Consider the following 20,239-nt stretch of genomic DNA (forward strand, 5'->3'; position numbering starts at 1 on the left):
GGTACACAACAACATGTATCACTGCTTATTTGCATGAAAAATATGTGAAAGTAATGTGTGTACATCTGTCTATACACAAAATACCAAACAATATGTAAGAACTATATATTATTATTGCTGGCCTCAGAGGAGGCAAAATGTGTGGCTAGATAAAGAGAAGGAGAATGATATTCCCATTTATCTAATGTTTACCATCTATTTTTGACATTTTAAAATCTGGGACCATGTGGATGCTTTTCCTGGTATAAACAACTACAATTTGGAAAATGGCAAGTTTACAAAGCAAAATAAAACCAAACCAAAGCCAGAATCCTTATCCCAGGGTAGATACTCCTGGCCATAGTCTCCCTATGTTCTTCAGCCACAGTAGCCTGGGATTTGGCTTCCCTCACCTGGCAACAAGTGGGATGGTGTGGGAGTGTGCACATCAAGTGGCATCACACACTTACCTGCTCCTTTTCTGGATACGGGTTGTTGAGGACAACAGGTGCATTGTCCTTCCCCCACAGGTTACTGAGGACTCGGTCATTCTCTGTGTCAAGAGGCAGGGGCTTATGTGACTTGCCATCCAAGTCTCTGAAAGGTAAGATGAGGTGGTGAGAAAGGGGTGATGCCAGAAATGGTCACCTTATTGAGTTAGTCCAGAAGCCCTGAGTCTGATGGAACCCTGGAGACTCATGCACGTGTGGAACCCCTGGGCTTGGATGCCCAGCCTGCTACCTCCTCAGAGTTTCCAGTGGATGTAGGATGGCAACCTCCATGGTCAAGTGCAGAAGAGCTTGCCCATGTTGACCCGGATAGCCAGCAAGCAGTCACCTCTATGAGCAGAGTTTTGAGATGGCCACCATGATGTGGGTTATTTTCAGCCCTCCCTGCTTTCCTATTTCAGAGATTTGGGAACACAGGAGGCCTAGCTCCTGGTGGGATTCCACGTGCTGTGAACTGTTGGGTCCATGACACATAGGAAAAAAAAAGCAGGGGGCAGGTGGGATTGAACAGTCCTGTAGACCAGGATGTTTACAGTCATTCCAACCATGGCCAAGACTTTGAACAAAATCAGTTTCTGCCAAACAGAGTGATTCTGAAAACAAAGAGACCAGAGAAATGAAACGGTGATACTACTAGTGATGAGAACTAATATTCACTAAGCACTTAGTGTGCCAAGCACTGCAAGTGTGTTCCATTCACTTCATCCTTGGAGCAACTCTGTGAAACGGGTGATTCCGAATCAGCATTTTATGGATGGGGCCTGTACGACAGAGAAGCCAATTGCTCCATATTTCCATTAATAAGGTAACAAAGCCCATTCTTTGCATCTGTTTGGAATGAGCAATTCTGTCATCATCATCATGACAAAAACCGCCACCACCATCATCATCATCATCATTCACTCAGTAAAGTTATCATCACCATCACCATCAACCTCATCATCAAAACCACTCTCGTCAACATCCTCATCAACATCATCATGTTGTAATCTTCATCACCATCATCGGATCCACCACCACCATCTTCCTCTACACCACGGCCATCAGCAGCATGCTGCACGCCACCATCCTCCTCCTCAGACTCATCATCAACAGGAAGAAATTAAGATGCATACAGCATGAGCTTAAGTCACACAGCTGGTGTGATGCTGGATTCAAAGCCATCCACCATCCCTGTCTCGCCTTTGCTCCCTGATACCTTGTCTGTTTTTGACCAGGCCAGCCAACTGCAGTTGACTACGGGGAGTGTATGTGTGTGTGTCTTTCAAGTTGGGATCATATCACCCACTCTGTGGTCCATGTTGATTTTGGTGCTGGGAGTTGAGGCTGGCCTTTGTCCAGCCCTCTAATGGCAGTCTCAGGTTCTGGGCACACCTCTGTCCCCCAGTCTAGTGCACTGACCTCATTGCGGTTGGACCTGAAGTCAAGGTCGGAGCTCTGAATGCCTGTTCCCTGAAGGTCCCTCGGTTGTTCACTCAGGGCCAGCCCCAGCATGCCTTATTAGTTTCCCACAATCCCCACAACCTGTGCCATAGCCACTTGGGTTCTTCTGCTTGGAGAGGTCTGTATTTGTCAGAGGGAACATTCTGTTTTACCTTCTTTAAAATGTCACCGAAACATTACGAGAGTGACTCTCAACTACATTTGCCAAGTCAATGGTGAACTACGTGGTGATCAACAGCACAATTGTCTGTGAAGAGGGCCACTTGAAATGTCACTCGGCTCTCTTTCAGCTCTGAAACTCTGGACTGTAGTAGCCCGTGTGACCACACGTGGACGCTCAGCAGAGAGGAGCAGGCGAACACTCACAGCATCTGCCATGTACCGAGGATTTGCACCTGAACTCTTTCACGCCACCTCACGAGACATGAGAAGCTCCATTCCACAGATGAAAACCCTGAGCCCCAGTGAGGCTATGAGAATTTCCCAGTCACGGAACTGGGATGGAAAACCAGTTCTGGACAAGAAGCAGCCCAGAGCCTCTGTTTCTTAAAACTGAGGCAGAAAGACTTCACCAGGATGCCTGTTCTAAGCCAAAGGCAACAGAGCAAACAACCCATTATCTTTCACCAAATGAGGCCAGTTTACAAAAATTACAGAGTACATTACCTAGGCAACTCTGCAATGAATCACATAGCCTGTCTTGTGTGAATCTGTAGGGGAAATTTGCAGTTTTATCAACATGCTTTTTTCTCCCTCTCTCTCTCAAGCCACTGATGCTCTTATTTAAACAATGCAGTTGAAATGTTTTGCCAACACTAACTTGTTTCCAGGTCCTGTGTGGTGAGCAAGGCAAGAGTATTTTAAATTTGGGACCAAAGGGAACAGCCAGGTTCAGCTGCCTGGCTTCTGTTCATCCACAAGCTAAAGCAGAAGGTTTAGTTAGATTCCCAACCCATAAGATGCCAGTGATAACCAGCTCTGAGGGAAATGCCTGATGATTGCTGTGTACCTGCTCACCCAGCGGTGGATGCAACAGCGTGTTGGTAAGTGCAGGAGCTGTGGGGCCTGGTGCAGTAGCCTAGCGGCTAAAGTCCTCGCCTTGCACACACACGCCGGAATCCCTTATGAGCACTGGTTCTCATCCTGCCCACCTTGCTTCCCATCCAGCTTCCTGCTTGTGGCCTGGGAAAGCAGTCAAGGACAGCCCAAAGCCTTGGGATCCTGTATCCGTATGGGAGACCTAGAGGAAGCTCCAGGCTTCTGGCTTCAGATCAGCTTAGCTCCAGCCATTGTGGCCACTTGGGTAGTGAATCATCAGACAGAAAATCTTCCTCTCTGTCTCTCTTCCTCTCTGTAAATCTGCCTTTCTAATAAAAATAAATAAATCTTTTTTTTTTTAAAGAGCAGGAGTTGTGGATTGGGTGGAACTGGGTTAATCCCTCAGCATCATTAGTTTTAAGCTGTGTGTCTTTCCACTCCTCACTTGTCTCAGTTTACTCTTGAATGACTGTGTTGTATATGCAACTGTTCAATGAACTGATACTCCTGGCCCAGAGCAGCCTGCCACCTGCTGTTGCTCCTCCCACTACTTTGTTAAAAAGTTGATCAAATAGAAAGGAACTTGTAGTTCTGGAACAGGACAGGAACAGCCCCTTTAAGTCATCACTGATCAGCAGAACTTCCTACCAGGACAAAACTGTCTCATGCCTGCACTGTCTGCTATTGCAGCCACCAGTAACAAGTGGCATTTGAAACATGGCTGTTGTTCCTGGGGAGCTAAATTTTAAGTTTCAATGAGCTTCAACAGCCACATGGGGCTTGTGGTTGCACCATGTGCAGTGTGGACTGGAACCTTAACAAGTCTGAAGATGGGGAAATACAGGCATACATGGCTGCTCTTGGAGAAAGCAAGCATCCTTCATCCTTATCCTCTGAAAACCACACTCTTCAGTGGATGTGACAAGCTGGAGGCCCAGCGTCCCCAGCGCCATCACACTGCACTTTCAATATGATTCGGCTCCTGAACCCATGCAGGACTTGAAACTTCAAAGTTGTAAGTAAAGGGTACCAAGAAGGTGGAAAATGTCACCTAAGGATGCCAGCAACAGCCCAGCCAGCTGGGTATACTGTAAGGTCCTCAGGTCACTGGGCAGCATTCGTGGAATTCTCTGAGGGCTGTGCTAAAAGCCTGTGCTTGGGCTCAGCCGCTGTCTCTGCCTCTTGGTTCTCTACGTGTCCATTCCTTGGCATGTGCACTGTCCTTGCTGTCTACCACTCTCATCAGACACCAAACTAAGAAGGCTGCCTGAGCTTGAACGTGGACCTCCCAAACTGAGAGCCAAATAATCTTGTTTATTGCAGTAAAGACAAGCCGATGAATGCACATCACACGGGCCTACTGGTAGGTCTCAGATGTAGAGTGCTTCCACACCAACAGAGTGGTTTGTGACAATTCTGCCTCCCGAGCCGACCCTCTGAGGGCCTGAGCAGCAGGTCTGGGTATAACCCTGGAATCTGTATTGTCAGGTGATCCCCAGACAAAATGGGACTCCTTTGCCTGGGATCTGTCTGGGCTAGACTCCAGCAGTGGAGAGATTCTTCCTTGGGAGAAATGTCAACCTCTCTGGTGTCCCTCCTCTCACTGTATCCCTTAACCCAGCTCTTCCGCTCCTCCTTCCTACCAGAAGGCCAGGTGTGGTGTTTTGCCTCCCACCTGGCAAATGTTGTCTGTTCTTTGCGGCAAGAACTTGACTCTGCCTTTTTCTTCCACTTCCCTGACCGAGTGATCAGGCCAAGAGTCGGTCTTGCATTTCTAAACCTTGTGAGAACCATGGCCAAATCCAAGCATGGCTTCCCCTGAGTTAGCTCCTCCAACCTCTTACATATAAGGGACAGGGCTCCTGACCCTGACGCCACACGGGGCTTGCACATGGGGTGGTCGGTCTGGGGTGGATCACTGACCAACCTGGGGGCCATGGCCCAGAGGCAGGCTTGAGTGCAGGGGTGGGGAAGCGGGGGCGGCTGCCTGCTTCAGCCCAGTCAGGCAGGGAGGCCGCCAAGGAGCAGCTGGCCCTGGCAGGAAGCCCTGGCTGGGTTTCAGCAGACACCACACTCTAACTCCCTTTTCTCCTTGTTGCTCTCCATACTTCCCTAGCCTTTGCTGGCTGCCTCCACCTGCTCACAGGCATGGGCAGCACAAAGATGTAGCAGCTGGGATGCCCAGGTCTGGGGGTCTCTGTAGAGCTGTCCTGTTTGAATTCATCAGGCTGGGTAAAGGATGAGAAGAGGGTCCAGAGAAGACAAAGAATGCTGTTTAGGAAGTCTGCAGACACCGCAGTGAGAAGGAATGTGCGGACCCGGGATCTCTTGAGTCCTAATATACTCCAGCTGGGCAGAACTCCCCGCAACTCACATCTGTAGGAATGGCAGTGTCTAGTAACAGAACAGATGCACCGACCTGTTGAGATGCTGGCAAACTGAGAGCACCTGCAGCGGGACGCCTCATGGGATGTGGAGTCTGTGATAACAGCCCTTCTGAACACACACTATAGTCGGCCCTGGTCCACACCTGCAGACTGAACCAAGTGTGCATGGAAAATGTTAGGAAATGTTCATGGCACCTGTATAAAGCATGGGCGGACTTCTCCCTTGTTCACATTCCCTGTACTGGGCGATTTCACACCCATCTGCATTGCATGTGCATTGGATTGGATGCTATGTGCAACCTGGAGATGACGGATACTATCTAGGGGGATGTACATCACAGATGCTCTGGGCCAACACTATGCCATTTTACACAAGGGATTTGAGCAGCTACAGGCTGCGATATCTGTGGGGTTCTGCAGCACACCCCTATATATGCTGTAAAATACTGGAACTTAGTTTTCAAGTGAAATCACTTTATCATTGATGCTACAAACACATTTTCAAGACTCTAGGTCAAGTAAAATTTGTAGAACTATACATGACCTCAACCCTCCAATTTGTGACCTTTGGCTTAAAGTATGTTCCCGCCTCTCTCCTTGGAGCAACACTGCAGAGAGGACATGGTATGTGTTCCAACATGGCTTGGCAGAAGCTGAACAGGTTAGTGACCGTGACCACTGCTGACCTTCATGAGGAACCTGAGTGGTCACTGGAAGCAATCAGAGGGCTCACTGGGTCCACATCCCATTTTGCAGGTGGCAAGCCGAGGCCTTATGTGGTGAGGCAGCTGTCACAGGAAGAATGGAGACTACCCTGTCCCTCCATCCCTCTCTTCCTCCCTTCCCTCCTCACTCCATCCCCTTCTTTCTGGCTCACAGGGCCTCTGCAGGTGCAGCCCTGAACTGAGAGCTAGGACACAGAGTGATCCCAGAGTCACAGGCATGACGTTACAAGAGGGGGAATTTTCTGACTGTGGCTCTGTATTCCCAAAGTCCTCTGGTCACCTGACTCCACCTCTCCCCCATCACAAAGGGATGGGAAGCCAAGCCCAGGATGACGCTGTCTGCTCCTGGGATGCTGAAGAAAGGCAGTGAGCAGTAGAGGGCACAAAGGGCTACTGCCCGGCCAGAAGCCAGGATCGGTGTCTCCATCTGTGTTAGCCGCAGTGAGCCATGGGGGCATCTTTAGGAGAGGCACCTTGGAGCCTGTTTCCCTTTGAGAGTCTGAGCAAATATCCTTCGATCCCCTCTCCTTCCGCCACCACACCCTGGAAACTCAGTGGCTGGAAGGCAAGTGCAGCAAGGCCAATAGTGCTAACTGCAGCATAGTTGAGACCAAGGGCAGGGGCTCAAGGTCAGATCCGGACTTTGCTGCTTGCTAGCTGTGTGATCTGGGACAAGCGACTGCATCTCTTCAAGCCCAGCTTTTCTCAGGAGCTCCTAGAAGCAGCAGGTGAATTGACTGACACAAAGACTCGGGCTTGGGGCTAGGCTCATAGAGCTGGGTCGAGGCCACCTCCTATGATAATTATGACATCCTATCTTGTCAGGGGAGAAACCCCAGTCCCTGCCCCCTGCAGGACAGTGGATGCTCTAGCGTTGACTTCGACCTGTGCTTCCTCAACCACATCCTATTCTCTTCCCTTTCATCCTAGTCACTGCCCAAAGACACCTGGGTGGAATGAAGACCTTCTGCTGCCTGGGGCTGGTGCTGTGTGACCCTGGGGAAACTCATCAACCTCTCTGAGCTGCCTCATCTACCACACGTCCTACATTCAGAGCAGAACTCATAGATCTCTGAGGCGGCAGCTTTTGGGAGGGTGCTTTGTGGCTCCCTGAGTGGCCTCGGGTGGGAGGGGTTGTAGCACGGTGAGGCTGACCTGCAGGTCCAGATGGAGGCTGGACCAGGGACCTTGGCCTCTTTAAAACCCTCCTTCAGGGCAGCAAGCTGAGTAACCTGGATATTCTCCGGCAGACAGCATTTTAAAGTGACCGCTCCCTACGTAGAAGGTGCCAGAAGCACCTTTGGTTCCCTGCTTCCCTTCCTCAGACTCCCTCCCAGGCTGTGGCCACCTGCCATCAAGGGTCTAGACTCAACATCATCTCTGCCCCCCAGTAAGTGTCACCCCCCCCAATAACAGCGATGCCTCAAGCGGGAAAGGCAAGAACTGGAGCCAGAACTCAGGTCTGTGTGCAAGATGCAGATGGGAAGAAAGGAGGGCAAGAGACCAGCGACATGGGGCCCGTGAACCAGGCAGGGTCATAGCAGCTGCTCGGCCCCAGTAGCGCACTGTGAGCACCCTGCATGGCAGCCCCATGGGGGAGGACCTCTGTGCCAGCTTACTAGGTGGCCTGGACCCACCAATCATGGTGCCAGTGCTGACCTCATCCCAAAATAGAGCCTGCAAGGAGGTGACATTAGAGCTGGGAGAAATCCACACAAAGTCAAAGGGGCCACATGACCTTCGTGTTTCCATGAAGAGAACCAGCAGGTGTCTCATGCTGGCCCAGTATCCTCTCCCTGCCTGACACTTACACATGGCTTTAAAACAAACTGAGTTTTTCCACGCATGCAACCGCAATAGTGGCAAAAGCCAGGGCAGATGGATGGATCCACTGCTTTATCAGGAGCCAAGCATCTCCAAGGCGACACTGCTGGTGACATTTGAGTTGCCTAAGACACACACCTGTGCCAGGCTGCTTGTGATGCTGTGGTGTTTGGAGGAGGTTGTGTTTAAGGCGCAAACATCCAACCTTTCCAGGGAAGCCTTCCCAAACACCTGCACATTCAAGCACAGGATTTTATTCTAACTTTGCTCTACACTCTCTCCTCGCCTTAGGATGCAAGGCTGAAAACAAAACAAAGTGTGGGCAACTTATACGTGGCCTTCAAAAATTGCGTGGAAAATGGAATTAGAAGATCAGCTCCTTTCAGCGCCCCAAATGCTCAGAATCCATGCATCTTTTCCCTAGCATTCCCATTTTCCATGACCTTTTTGAAGATTGCTTGTAGGCATTGATTTTAAACCATTTTTTTTTCTAAAAAAATGATTGATTTACATATTGGAAAGGCAGGCTACCAGAGAAATTGGGAGAGGCAGAAAGGAGGTAGAAGAGGAATAAAGAGAGGGAGAGAGAAAAAAGTAAGAGAGATAAATTTTCCATCTGCTGGCTCCTTCCCCACATGGCCACAGCAGCTAGAGGTTGGCCAGGTCACAGCCAGGAGCCTGTGGTCTCCCACATGGGTGGCAGTGGCCTAAGCTCCTGGGTCATCTGCTGACTTCTCAAGTTCACTAACAGGGAGCTGGATTGGAAGCGGAGCAGCCAGGACTTGAACCAGCACTCCTATGGCATGTTAGAGTCACACACAGCAGCTTAATCTGCTGTGCCACAGTGCAGATCTCTTTCAATCTTTTTTTTTTTGCATTCTGATACACTTATCTTTTAATTACAATTTCCACAATTTTTTACATACTCCAGTATTATCTATTATTATTAAAAAAGGGGCCCTTAAAATATTTTTTAAATGTTTATTTTATATTTTATTTGAAAGCAGAGAAAAAGAGACAGACAGAGAGCCTCTATCCTCTGGTTTACTCCTAAATGCCTGTAACAGCCAGGACCAGGCCAGGCTTCAGTCAGCTCCTTCTAGGTCTCTCATGTGGGTGCCAGGAGCCCAAGTCCTTGATTTATTACCTGCTGCGTGTCATGGTGTGCACTGGTGGAAGCAGAGCTGCGATTTGAACCCAAGCACTCTGAGATGGGATGTGGGCATCTAAAGAGGCATATTTGCTGCTGTGCCAGTGCCTGCCCCTTTAAAAACACTTCCTTGAACACCAGGGGAGGCCCTGAATCTGACAGGGAAGTAAAACAAGGAGCTAGTTGTGGGGAGGGATGTGGAACATTCGGCAGCCTGGCAGCCACTGGATCAGTGAGCTTCCTGGGGCCACTTTCTCTTAAACCTCACCTCCTTTTCTTGCTGCTTTGCCTCACTGTGCAAGGTTGGGCAGAGCGGCAGTGATGGATGAGACAGGTAGAGAGCTGGGATGCAGGTCCCTGAGCTGGAAAAAAACAGGTCGGCCAGGGGAGGAGCCCCCATCAGAGCGGCTGGTCTCTCCCTCAACCTTTCAGAGACAAGGGCAGGAGACGACTTCCCTGGGATGGCGTTTGAAAAGCCACTCCTCTCCCACCATGGTTCCCACTAAAGTCTTCACACCCAAAGTCCAGTCCAAATCCAAGTCTAATGTTCTCTACTGAGCCTGCTGGTGGGGAGAGGCCAAATGAGCTCCTTGGAGAATGAGCACACATGTGACATACCCGGGCACGCGAATGCATATACACACATGTATTATGCATACATGTGCATTCGCTTGTACACATGTGCACAAATGTATGCAGGCACACATGTGTATATGTATGGGTGCACCATGTATGAGTACATATGGACATATTTGTGTGTTAATGTCTAGCTATGTATACGAGTATACACATATGCATGCGTATGTCCATGTGTTTGTGTATGTGAGCAAGCCTCTACCAGGGACTCCTCTGGGGGACTTCACGTCCCCCCCTGCCGCTCGTTCAGAGTCTGGTGGTGGTGTGGGTGTGGATGTGACTGAGATAGAGCCCCTGGGGTTTTATTATGCACTGCCCACGTCTCCCTTTTGCCGTTAGAATCAGTCAAGTACCTGAGACAGGAGAAACTCCTGGGGTCAGTGGCCCCTGGGGAGGGGTCCTTGCTCAGTATCCTCCTTGCTGCTCCTCTGGGAAGAGCTGGTGCCTTAGAAGCATCATATAGGATGGAGAGGCAGAGGTCATGGCCAGGGCAGAGGTGTACCTGCCAATGCATCTTGGCCAGCAAGGTCAACACTGCTCAACCAGACACACCACCTGCTTCTGAGTCTGATATTGTGATCTGAACGGTCTGTGTCCAGGAGATGCACATGTGACACTTGCTCCTCGTGGGGCAATGTAGGGACCCTGGGCTGTCACAGCTCCTCATGGGGTGGGAGATGGAAGGGCTAAGCTCTGGTCAGGGAGGAGTCTTACACAGTATTGGGTGAATCAGGCCTCTAACCCCCCACCAGCCAGGAGGACCCTAGGGACTAATGGTGGTGGCCAGCTCTGCAAACGGATGCCCAGGGCAGCAAGTGTCCTCCCAAGTACCCATCCTACCCAGCAGGTTGGCCACATCCTGTGACTAGGGCCTACACTCCATCAGCCTTCTCCTGGAGGCGAGACCCAAAGAAGGGAGATGCTGCAAGCAGGGTCCAGGGAAGTCACAGATGACAAAGGAATGGGCTGGAGATCAGGGGCTCAAACAGCAGGGAGGGACCCTCACATCGGGCTGCCATCTTTCTCTGTAGAGGAGCTCTGAGCTCAGGATTTTGAGCAGAGGCACAAACCCAGGCAGGGGTGGGCCGAGGGGCCACCACGGCCTGGGGATCTCCGTGGGGCAGCTCTGGGAGGAAGCCTGGGTCCTCCCTATCCCTCACTCACATCATGTCAGCTCCTACCAGGGGCCTTGGCACTGGCCCATCCCATCCACAACTCCAAGCAACCTTTCCTGGTAAGAATGGGCCCTGGCCTCACTAACACATCTACCTCCTTCTCGGCTACATGGCTAAAGGAGCTGACAGTTTTAAGTCTTTCTCTCACAGTTGTCCATCTCCCCCATGATACTCCAATGCCCCAGGTCACTTCTTCATTCACTGCTAGAGCCACAGGCAGTTGCTGGCACATGTTCTCAACATACATTTGTTAAATCAACAGATGCGAACACAGAGATGACCGCTCTAACTCAGGCCCTGGGAGAACTCCTGGAGTGCTCCAGACGCCCTTGGCTCTGAGGTGGGGGGGGGGTTGGGAGAGGGGACTTGGGAAAACATGTCAGCTTGGATTCCTGGGTGGCCCACCTCAGCCTCCTTTCCCTGGGTACCTTGGCACTGCCCTGGCAATATGAAGTCTATAGTGTTAGGGCCAAGCCCACAGTAAGTATGGAAGGTAAAGAGGTGCTCCTCTCTCCTATCTCCTGACCCAGCATTCTCCAGCCACCCGGCCCAGGCCTCATGTTCCCCAGCAAGGAGCTGGCATCGCCTCTGATGGTGCCAGCCATCCTCCCCGCAGACCCAGAAAATGCCAATCTGGCAGCCACAGGAGTGGTTGGTACCCAGCTCTCCAAGTGTGGCCTCAGCTCCTGCAGAAGCCATGTGAGACTGCTGCGCCATGGAGCCTGTGTAGCTCCACAGTTTGAGTCTCTTCCGTTCTGTGGCAGCCTTCCTCAGCCCCAACTGCCTATGCCTGTATTTGGGGACAAAGCTAGTTTGGACCAAGGGTGGCCCAGGGCATCCCAGAGCCTCAGAGCTGAGTGCCTGTGATTCTCCATTGTCTGGCAATCCCAGCAAGCTGAATCTCAGTCTTCTAACAAGTAAAATGCAGCACACACACCACCTTGCAGGATTCTTATGCTTACACAACACACACACACACACACACACACACACACACACACTCACAGGATTCTTGTAAACCTTTCCCTGTCTTGGAATGACGGAAAGCGTCATGGCCACCATCAAAATTCTTCATGAGTTCCAGGCTTGCTGGCAAGAGATACATCTTTGAAGTTACACCCACTGACCTTTGTGATTACAATTTGGGGGGAGGAAAAGTCAAGGTCAAGGATGGCTCAGTGGCCAGGCACAGGCAGGAGTCCTGAGCCACTCAGGTTGGCTTTGGGGCTGTGAGGCCAAGGCTCACTCAGGACATGCTCCCGCACACATCTGGGCAGCTTACCTGTCTACCTGGACGCCCGTGTCTTTCGTCTCCACCTTAGCAGGAGCTCCTCCATTGACCTCTTTGCTCCCACCGGTGAGAAGGGTCAACACTGGCTCGATCTCTTTCAGAAGCTCATTCTTCTCCCCGCTGCCCGGAGGGCCACCCTTGCCACCCTTCTTGGCAGTGTCCTGGCTTGAGGATCTGGGGGCCAGGCCGTTGGCGTGGGAGGGTGAGCTGGCTTGGGCATGTTGGGGTCCATTGCCGGGAACCGTGGCCCCATCCACTGCCCGTGGCTGCTCCTTGCTGGCTGGCAGCTGGTACGACAGATCCACAGCTTTGGTTGGAGCGCCCAGGGGCTGTGTTACACGGATGGTCTTGGGGGTCCCGTCCCCGGTGAAGGTGGTCTCCAGGTGTGTGGTGAAGCCCTCTGGGCCTCTCAGGATGAGGACCACGTGGGTCTCGGAGGCGATGCCCCTGAGCACCTCCAGGGCACTGTCATAGCTCAGGTCCACTAGGGGTCTGCCGTTGACGGCGAGAATGATGTCCCCAGCCTGGATGAGACCACTCTGCTCGGCAGCCCCGCCACGAATCAGGTCTGAGATGATCACGGGGGGCTTGCTGACACGCTCCTTCACCAGGAACCCCAGCCCTCCCACCTTGCGCTTGAAGAGGCGGACGGAAATGACATTGGGTTGGATCTGCTGAACACCACACACAGGTTCCTCCATGGTGCCTGTTGTCCCAGGGGCTTCGGCCGAAGACATCAACAAGGACCAAGTCAGAAAGGCTTCACCCGAAGGAGCTGGGCTTCAGGCTATGCCGAGCGAACTGGGGAGCTGGCCTGCAGAGGGTTCAGCCTTCTCTGGCTTTGACGTCAACCTGGCCTCGCCCAGTCACTGCAGTGCAGCCGCCGGTGACATGATCTCACACGTCTGCCACCCTCCTCTCGTTTTCCAAGGAAGCAATGGTTGACCAGGCAGACATCAGGAGTGGTGGTGGGATGTGTCCCTCATCAACAGGCCAGGCCAAGTAAGGAAGGGGACGTGTCCGGTGGATGTACCTAGAAGGGTACAGGTGGACTACTCTCTGGGCATCTTGGTCCCCAGACTGTTAGAGGCAGAGCAAATCCAGGGCTCTCTGAGCTGAAGAAAGGGAAGGAAGAGGGGGAATAAAGGTAGGAAAGACAGACTGAAGTGGAGTGTACCATATTGCTTTCAAAGTAACAACCTGAGGATGCTAGGCTAGCCAGCTCTAGCCACTTGGGAGTTTGTTTTAAAGCCAACTTGAGACCAAACCCCTCTCCCTTCAGGCACCTCCATTTCCCAAGTGCATCCCATGGTCAAAGTGCCCCAAAGCCCAAAGAGTCTCCTTGGGGAAGCCAGGGTCTGTCAATCCCAGAAACCAAGTTATAAAAATCTTGAAATCTCTTTCATCTTCTTCCCACCAAGAGTCACCACTCCCACCTGCCACACAAGCACTGTATTTTGCAAACATCCTCTGTGTATCACGCAGGAGTTCAACGCGGCACAGATTTCAGGGTCTCCCATTCCAGACACCCCCAGTCTCCCTCTACAAACGTACTCTCCACGGACCCACAGGTGAGGGTGAGGGATGCCATTGGCTCTCTTGGATTTTTTTTTTTTTTTTTTGCAATTAGCTGGCACCAAGTTCAAAGACAGACTTGACGATATCACTACTTCACAAATCACTTGTGTCCCACAGCCCATCTGAAACCCTGCTGGACAAATACTAGCAAGAATGGCCCTTGAACCCTTAGGACTCGCACAGGTGCATCATAGGTGCTCAGTGCATATCGACTGATTAGAGAAAACTCCCAAAGACCAAACCTAGCACATGTTGGCAAGGTACTTCTGTTCCTCATGTGCATTTAATTCTCCTCTGTGGCATTCCAGTGAGATACTCTCTCCCACTCTCCCACCTCACCAGGAAAGGAGGAGACTTGAGCTTGGGGAAGGCTTACTCATTTATCTAAGGCCTCATACAGGAAGAGGACAGAGACGGGATTTGAACCTGAGTCAGACCCTTTTGTGAAAATTATACTCTACCAATTCTAAATATCTATTCTAGCTCCTCTCCACACCTGCCCAACTTTGCTCCCAGAAATGTTGGCAGTTTCCAACTTATTGGTTGAGGTACCTAAGACCCGTGGGGGTGCAGCTGGATAAGATGCTGTGGTCCCGGTGAAGTGTGTGTACCATGTGTCACATACGCAAGGGGCTGTGTAAGTATATTGGCCATGTCTGGACTGGAGCCAGATGGCCTGCTCCAGGTGGTGACAGGGTGATGAATGGGAGGCCTCCAAGAGCCCATCCATCTTTTCTCCTACCCTTCGCGTGAATCCCAGCCCACCTCCAGTCCAGTCCACCTGCCAGCATCATTGCCACACATCATGGCCAGAAGGGAGCCCCATCTGTCACCATTAGCAAACTGACCCTCACTCACCCATTTCCCTTTTAGCCACTTCTCAGGGTACCCCACGGCTGAGGCACTGACAAGTTCCTACTGCTTCTGGAAGCAGGAATTGGATGCAGAGACCTCCCCGATGCTACCAGAAGGAGGTACCATCCTTGGGAAGGGAAGATGAGGGTTGGTTAGTGTGTTTACAGTTTGAATTACATAACCCGACCAGCCAACCCCTCTGTGTGGGTGAGGGAATAATGGATGCCCAGTCCCAGCCTGGGCTGCACTCTCCATCTGGCATTGCAGTGTGTGTGTGTGTGTTTCTCTGTGTATTCATGCATCACCCGCATGCTGTGTCATTTCTCAGCTGCGCGTGGCCTGTGTTGTGAGCAGCTCTCAACAGCTTGCTGCTGGGGTCCTGCTGAGCAGGGAGGTCCATGCAAGACCCTGCAACCACTGCTATGGCAAGAATCCCCTTTCTCTCTCTCTTCTAATAAAGGTTTATTTCTTCATTTAAAAGTCAGAGTTACAGAGACAGCGAGAGAGAGAGAGAATCTTCCACCTGAATGTCCACTCCCCAGATGGTCATAAAGGGCAGGACTGGGCCAGGTGGAAGCCAAGACCCAGCATTTTCCTATGTGGGAAGCAAGTACCATCCTCTGCTGCTTTCCCAGGCCATTAGCAGAGAGAGCTGGATTAGAAGTGGAGCAGTCGGGATGTGACCTGGCACCCAATAGGATCCCAGCATTGCAGGCAGTAGTTTTACCTGCTATGTCACAGTACCAGGCCCTCCCTGAGGTCCTTACTTCTCTCTAGCCCCATTTCCTCCTGGTATCAGGTAAAGGTAAGGCTCTGGCTCCAGGCTTCTGGAAGCACCCAAGCAGGGCTCTGGCCTCAGTTCTCCACTGGTGGAAGGAATTAGAAGGCAAGCTCTTAGGCAGGAAAGGGCTCCCAGCTCTCTTCTTCCAGACCAGGTCACCCCAGACCTGACCCAAGTACAGAGAAGGGACTTGGCTTCTGGGATCCTTGGCTCAAGAACAGAGAGAACAGAAAGAATGTAATCTATGCCACAGCGAGCTCCTCCCAGCATTTTGTGGAGCCATTCTTGGCTTGTTCTTTCCTTCTTGGTCTCTTACTAGAATCAGGGAGGGTGTTCTTGCCTGGAGCTTGGGATAGTCAGTCTTTGGAAGGAACTGGAAAGAGGCTGGACTGGGGCGAGGCGGGGGACTCACTGCCTCTGAGAGACAAAGAGATGGGCACACCTGCTCCCACCCTATCTGCCACCCCCCAACGCTGTATAAAAGCTACAACATCTGAACCTTCTTTGCTGTCCGTCTGAATTGCAGTAAAAATCCCACAACACTGGTTTTTCTTTTTACCTCCAGAAAAGCACACGCTCACATAATGTGATTTTTTTTTTCCATCTTAACCAAGGTCAAGTTCAACTGTCAGGTTCATTCTACAGATGAATACATTAGGCTATTACTAGAAACCACCCCCACCCCAACTGATCCTAGTTTGTAGGGTGTTCAGTTTCTGTGAGCGACTTTAGGCCACCCCAGTGTTCAGAGGGGGCCGTTGTAAGATGTTTCCTAGTTCTGTTGGTCTGTTTTGACCTGATTCTCTATTTCCTCTCACCCTCCATTTCTTCATCCGTCAAATGGGCTCATTTGTAATAACCACCTTTCTGGATGACAGGGAGGATTCAGTGAAATAGAAGGGAATGTGGCAATGCTACAGAGTGCAGGCTCCAGTAAGTGGTTCCTTACGATTGTTACATAAGTCTTAATGATTTGGACATCCTGGCTCTTAATCTGGGACACTTCCATCCTGCTTAAAGGTCCTTCCCACACATTCTAGAAAGGGGTCCCTTCCAAAGGACTCTCAGACTGGTCACGGCTAGAGGCACCATCTTCAGGGGGACCGAAGCTGGACAGACTATCCTACACTCAGCCTCCACTCTGCAGTGGAACTGGGGTTTTAACCACATCCCATATGCATGCACACCCGAGCACATACCATGGAAACAATACTTGGCCTCATGCCTACCCGGAGTAGCTCAGAGCTTGAGGGTGTATTTATTTCATTTACCTTGCTGTGAGGAAATGAACAGCTGATGACTGGGGATGGTGGCCAAGGAGGAGGAGGAGGCAGGAGCCAGCATTGGCTCCTGCTCCTTCTGCTCCACCTGCTTCTCAGAGGCAAGCGACCTTGGGCTGAGTGCTCCCCACCCCTTGCCTCGATTCTGCACCTGGAGGAGGAAGGGTCGCAGCAGCAGGATTTATCAGGCTGTGCACGTCGCCAGCCCTGGGCATGGCCTCTTGCTGAATCCTTGCAGCTGTGCAGTGCCATTCCCATTGCTGCTTTACAGAGGATTGAGGTTCACAGAAGTAGATAAAGGTGTTAGTTGGCCTGGGCCTGAGTGAACGGAATCTAACCATTCGCCATTGACCCTAAGAGCTGCCTGTCCTGGCTTGCTCACAACTTTGCTTTACTGGAGCTGAAATTTGTATATATTTCTTAATCATTTTCTTATTTGAAAGGTAAACAGCACAGAGATGGAGAGAGAAAGTGGAAGGGAGGGAAGGACAGGGTAGAGGGAGAACAAAAGAGAGAAAGAGAAAGACAGAATGAAGTTACTTTCACATGCTGGCTGGCTCACTCAAATGCCCACAGTCAATGAGTGTTGGGCCAGGTCAAGGCAGGTGCAAAAAATGTCACCTGGGTTTCCCATAAGGTGGGTCATTGGCTGTCATCTCAGGAATATTATTAGTAGGAAGCTGGGTTGGAAGTTGAAGAGCTGGGACTTGAACTAGCACTCCAATATCAGAAGTGGGCATTGCAGTCTGCAGCTTAACCTCCTGGGTCACACGATCCACTCCTAAAATTGGGAAGTTTAGTTTGGGGAGGAACTGTGGGAATCATGCAGTCTGGCACCTCCACTCCTGCGTCTGACATCAGAGTGCCTGGATTGGACCGCCAGCTCCAGCTCTCAACTTGAGCATTCTGCTAATGCAGACTGTGGGAGGCAGTGGATAATGGCCCACGTACTTGGGACCCTACTACTCATGAAGGAGATGTGGGTTGAGATCCATGCTCCTGGGTACAGCCCTGGCTGTTGTGGACATTTGGGGGAGTGAACCAGAAGCTGGAAGCTCTGTCAGTGTTTGAAATACTTAAATGAAAAAGACAAGGAAGCAGAGGTGTTGAGAATCAGAGAGGTCATTCAACACTGACCAGCCACAGTGTTGAATGTTGAGTGTTGAACCAGGCACAGTGGCTGTGCCTTCTGCCACTCACGGCCACTGGATACTTGAACTGTGGCTGGGCCAGGATGCTACAAGAGTCCATTCCACGCTGGGTTTCTAACAGGGATGAGAAAAAGAATAGATCGCATATTGATGTGACACTCACACAGAGTGGGTTAAACAAACAGGAAAATTCATTTGCACAATTTGTTTTTACTCTTTACACTGTGCCTACTGTAAGATCAAACATTCCACATGTAGGTCCTATATTGTCACTGGACCATGTGGGGGCAGATGGTGACCATTTTGTCTAAGAATCGACTGGTCACTTTAGGAGGAATAACCTTCTTTTGATGTTGCCTGCTATGGATATCAGAGAAATGACAAGAGTTTGCTAATACCTTACTACCTTTTCAGGTGGATCATTGAGTAAAGGTGTGTTGGTCATAAGATGTGGAGAGAGAAAATCCACCCATTAGCACATGGAGAGAGGGGTGGGTGGTCTAAGTCAGCAGTGCTGTATCCACAATCCTGCCTTCTGAGTGTCAAGCCGAAATCTAACCCGTTTGGGTCATAGCCATGTCACTCAAAGTAATGAGACAGAACTCTTCTTATGGGCATGAGTGAGTGCCAAAGGTTTGTTATTTGTGACAAAAAGAGAAGTGCAAATGGGTCAATGTTGTGTGCATAAATGTGGAGAACTATTCTGGAAGGAATGGATTTCAATGGCCGCACCTTGTAAGGAGTATTGTAAGCCACAGGTAGGAGAGAAGCACACTTAGTACGGAACACCTTTTTCCTATTTGAATAGCTCATACATCCTTTTTTATCAAAAGTGTATTGTCTATAAATGGACAATATGAATGACTGCGGGACCCTGTCTGTGGACTTGTGGTTGCTTCAATTTGTAAACCTACAATGTCTGTAGCACTGCTTCCTCTCTCCCTCTCATCTCATTTAAGAACAAGTCTCACAACCTCCAGTCCTTTAAGACTTAAAAAAAAACCACGTCTCTGAGGCTGCCTATCCCCTCCTATAAACAAAAAACAGAAAGTGTGAACCCAACTGTGCCCTTTAAAAACAACCAAAACAACCAACTTCCTTGCTAATTTGCAGTTTTTCCCTAGAGAGATCACCACCCAGGGATGGAACTCAAAGGCTTTCTCCTACGCGGGTAAGTCATGGCTGAAAACCCGCCAACCCCCTGGCAATCAGGCTGCCTTGAGGGTTCCACACACTGGAACAGCCTGCCCAACTGAGTCTCCCAGCCATGGAGCCGTCACCCCCCCTTCCGCCCACTCTTCCAGGGCCATGGCCCCTCATACCCAGGATAACTTTGATCTTCCCAGGGGCAATGCACACATCTCAGAGCAGGAATAGAGTTGATTGAACACGGATATGAATCTAACAGTGTGTTGTCTGAAAGGGCTTGGGACACCCGCGCTCTCCTAGATTACTGCTTGATACAACCTCTTTGGATGGCTGGTTGACACACATTGAATAAACACATACCTTTGGCGTGGCCATTAAATTTGCAGATCAACTGCAATAAATATCCTTAAATACAAATACACACACACACATATATAATGCTATCTTGTAGGGTTGTTTGGAGAATCAAGAGATGGCCAAAATCTAAGCACACAGGATTATTAAATGAATACAGGATTATTAAATAAATGATAGTACACCCACATAATGGAATTCTGGGAAGGGGGACGGGATGGGCACCTGGTACAGAAGTTGAGATAATGTTTTGGGCCGATATCTGTATCCCATATTGGAATGCCTAGGTTCAAGGCCTGGCTCTGCTTTTGATTCTAGCTTCCTGCTAACCGGCATCGTGGGAAGTAGCCAGTGATGACTCAAATACTTGTGTCAATGCCACCCACATGGGAGACCTAGACTGAGTTCCAGGCTCCTGGCTTCGGCCTGTTCCTTCTCCCACTGGTGTGGTTATCTGGAGCAAAGATTTCTAACTGCCTTCCAAATCAGTTAACTAAACTTAAATGTGAAAAATAAACCAATAAAAAAGAAAATTAGATCTAAAGGGACCAATCGTGAAGACAACATGGTCCAGCCTAAAAAGCAATATGGAGAATATTGATATGGAAATACAGTTACACATCCATCTGCATTTACATAGAAACATGGAGATGCATCAAATATCCTCAGAAAAAGTTATTGGTCACTGGCTGCTTCTGAGAAGTGGACCTGGGAGTCTAAGGACTGCTTGTGAGGGAAGCTTATTTTTGCTGTATATTCTTTTGCATTGTTGATGACTTTTAAAATCATGTTTTTCCACTTTAAAAGCAGGGTCTTTGAGGTCAGACCGCCTTTGCTTCTCTACTTGGCTTTCCAACATCAGGCAAGTGTCTTAACCTCTTGGAGTCCAGTGTCTGTATCTATGCAGGGTGCCTATTAGGGTGGAATGAGACAA

General features: G+C 50.3%; 1 protein-coding gene across 1 annotated transcript in view; it reads right to left on the reverse strand.

The window, feature by feature from the left end:
- NOS1 (nitric oxide synthase 1) overlaps nt 1-20,239 on the reverse strand; it is a 100,305-nt gene that overhangs the window by 66,306 nt on the left and 13,760 nt on the right. The window contains exons 2-3 of the mRNA XM_036496434.2: nt 12,149-13,272; nt 450-576 (exon numbers count right to left, since the gene is read on the reverse strand). Coding sequence (XP_036352327.2) covers nt 450-576; nt 12,149-12,894 — 873 coding nt within the window. The 5' untranslated portion in view covers nt 12,895-13,272. The remainder of the gene's footprint in view (nt 1-449; nt 577-12,148; nt 13,273-20,239) is intronic.

The sequence above is a fragment of the Ochotona princeps genome, chromosome 29 (genome assembly GCF_030435755.1).
Source record: "Ochotona princeps isolate mOchPri1 chromosome 29, mOchPri1.hap1, whole genome shotgun sequence".
NCBI lineage: Eukaryota > Metazoa > Chordata > Mammalia > Lagomorpha > Ochotonidae > Ochotona > Ochotona princeps.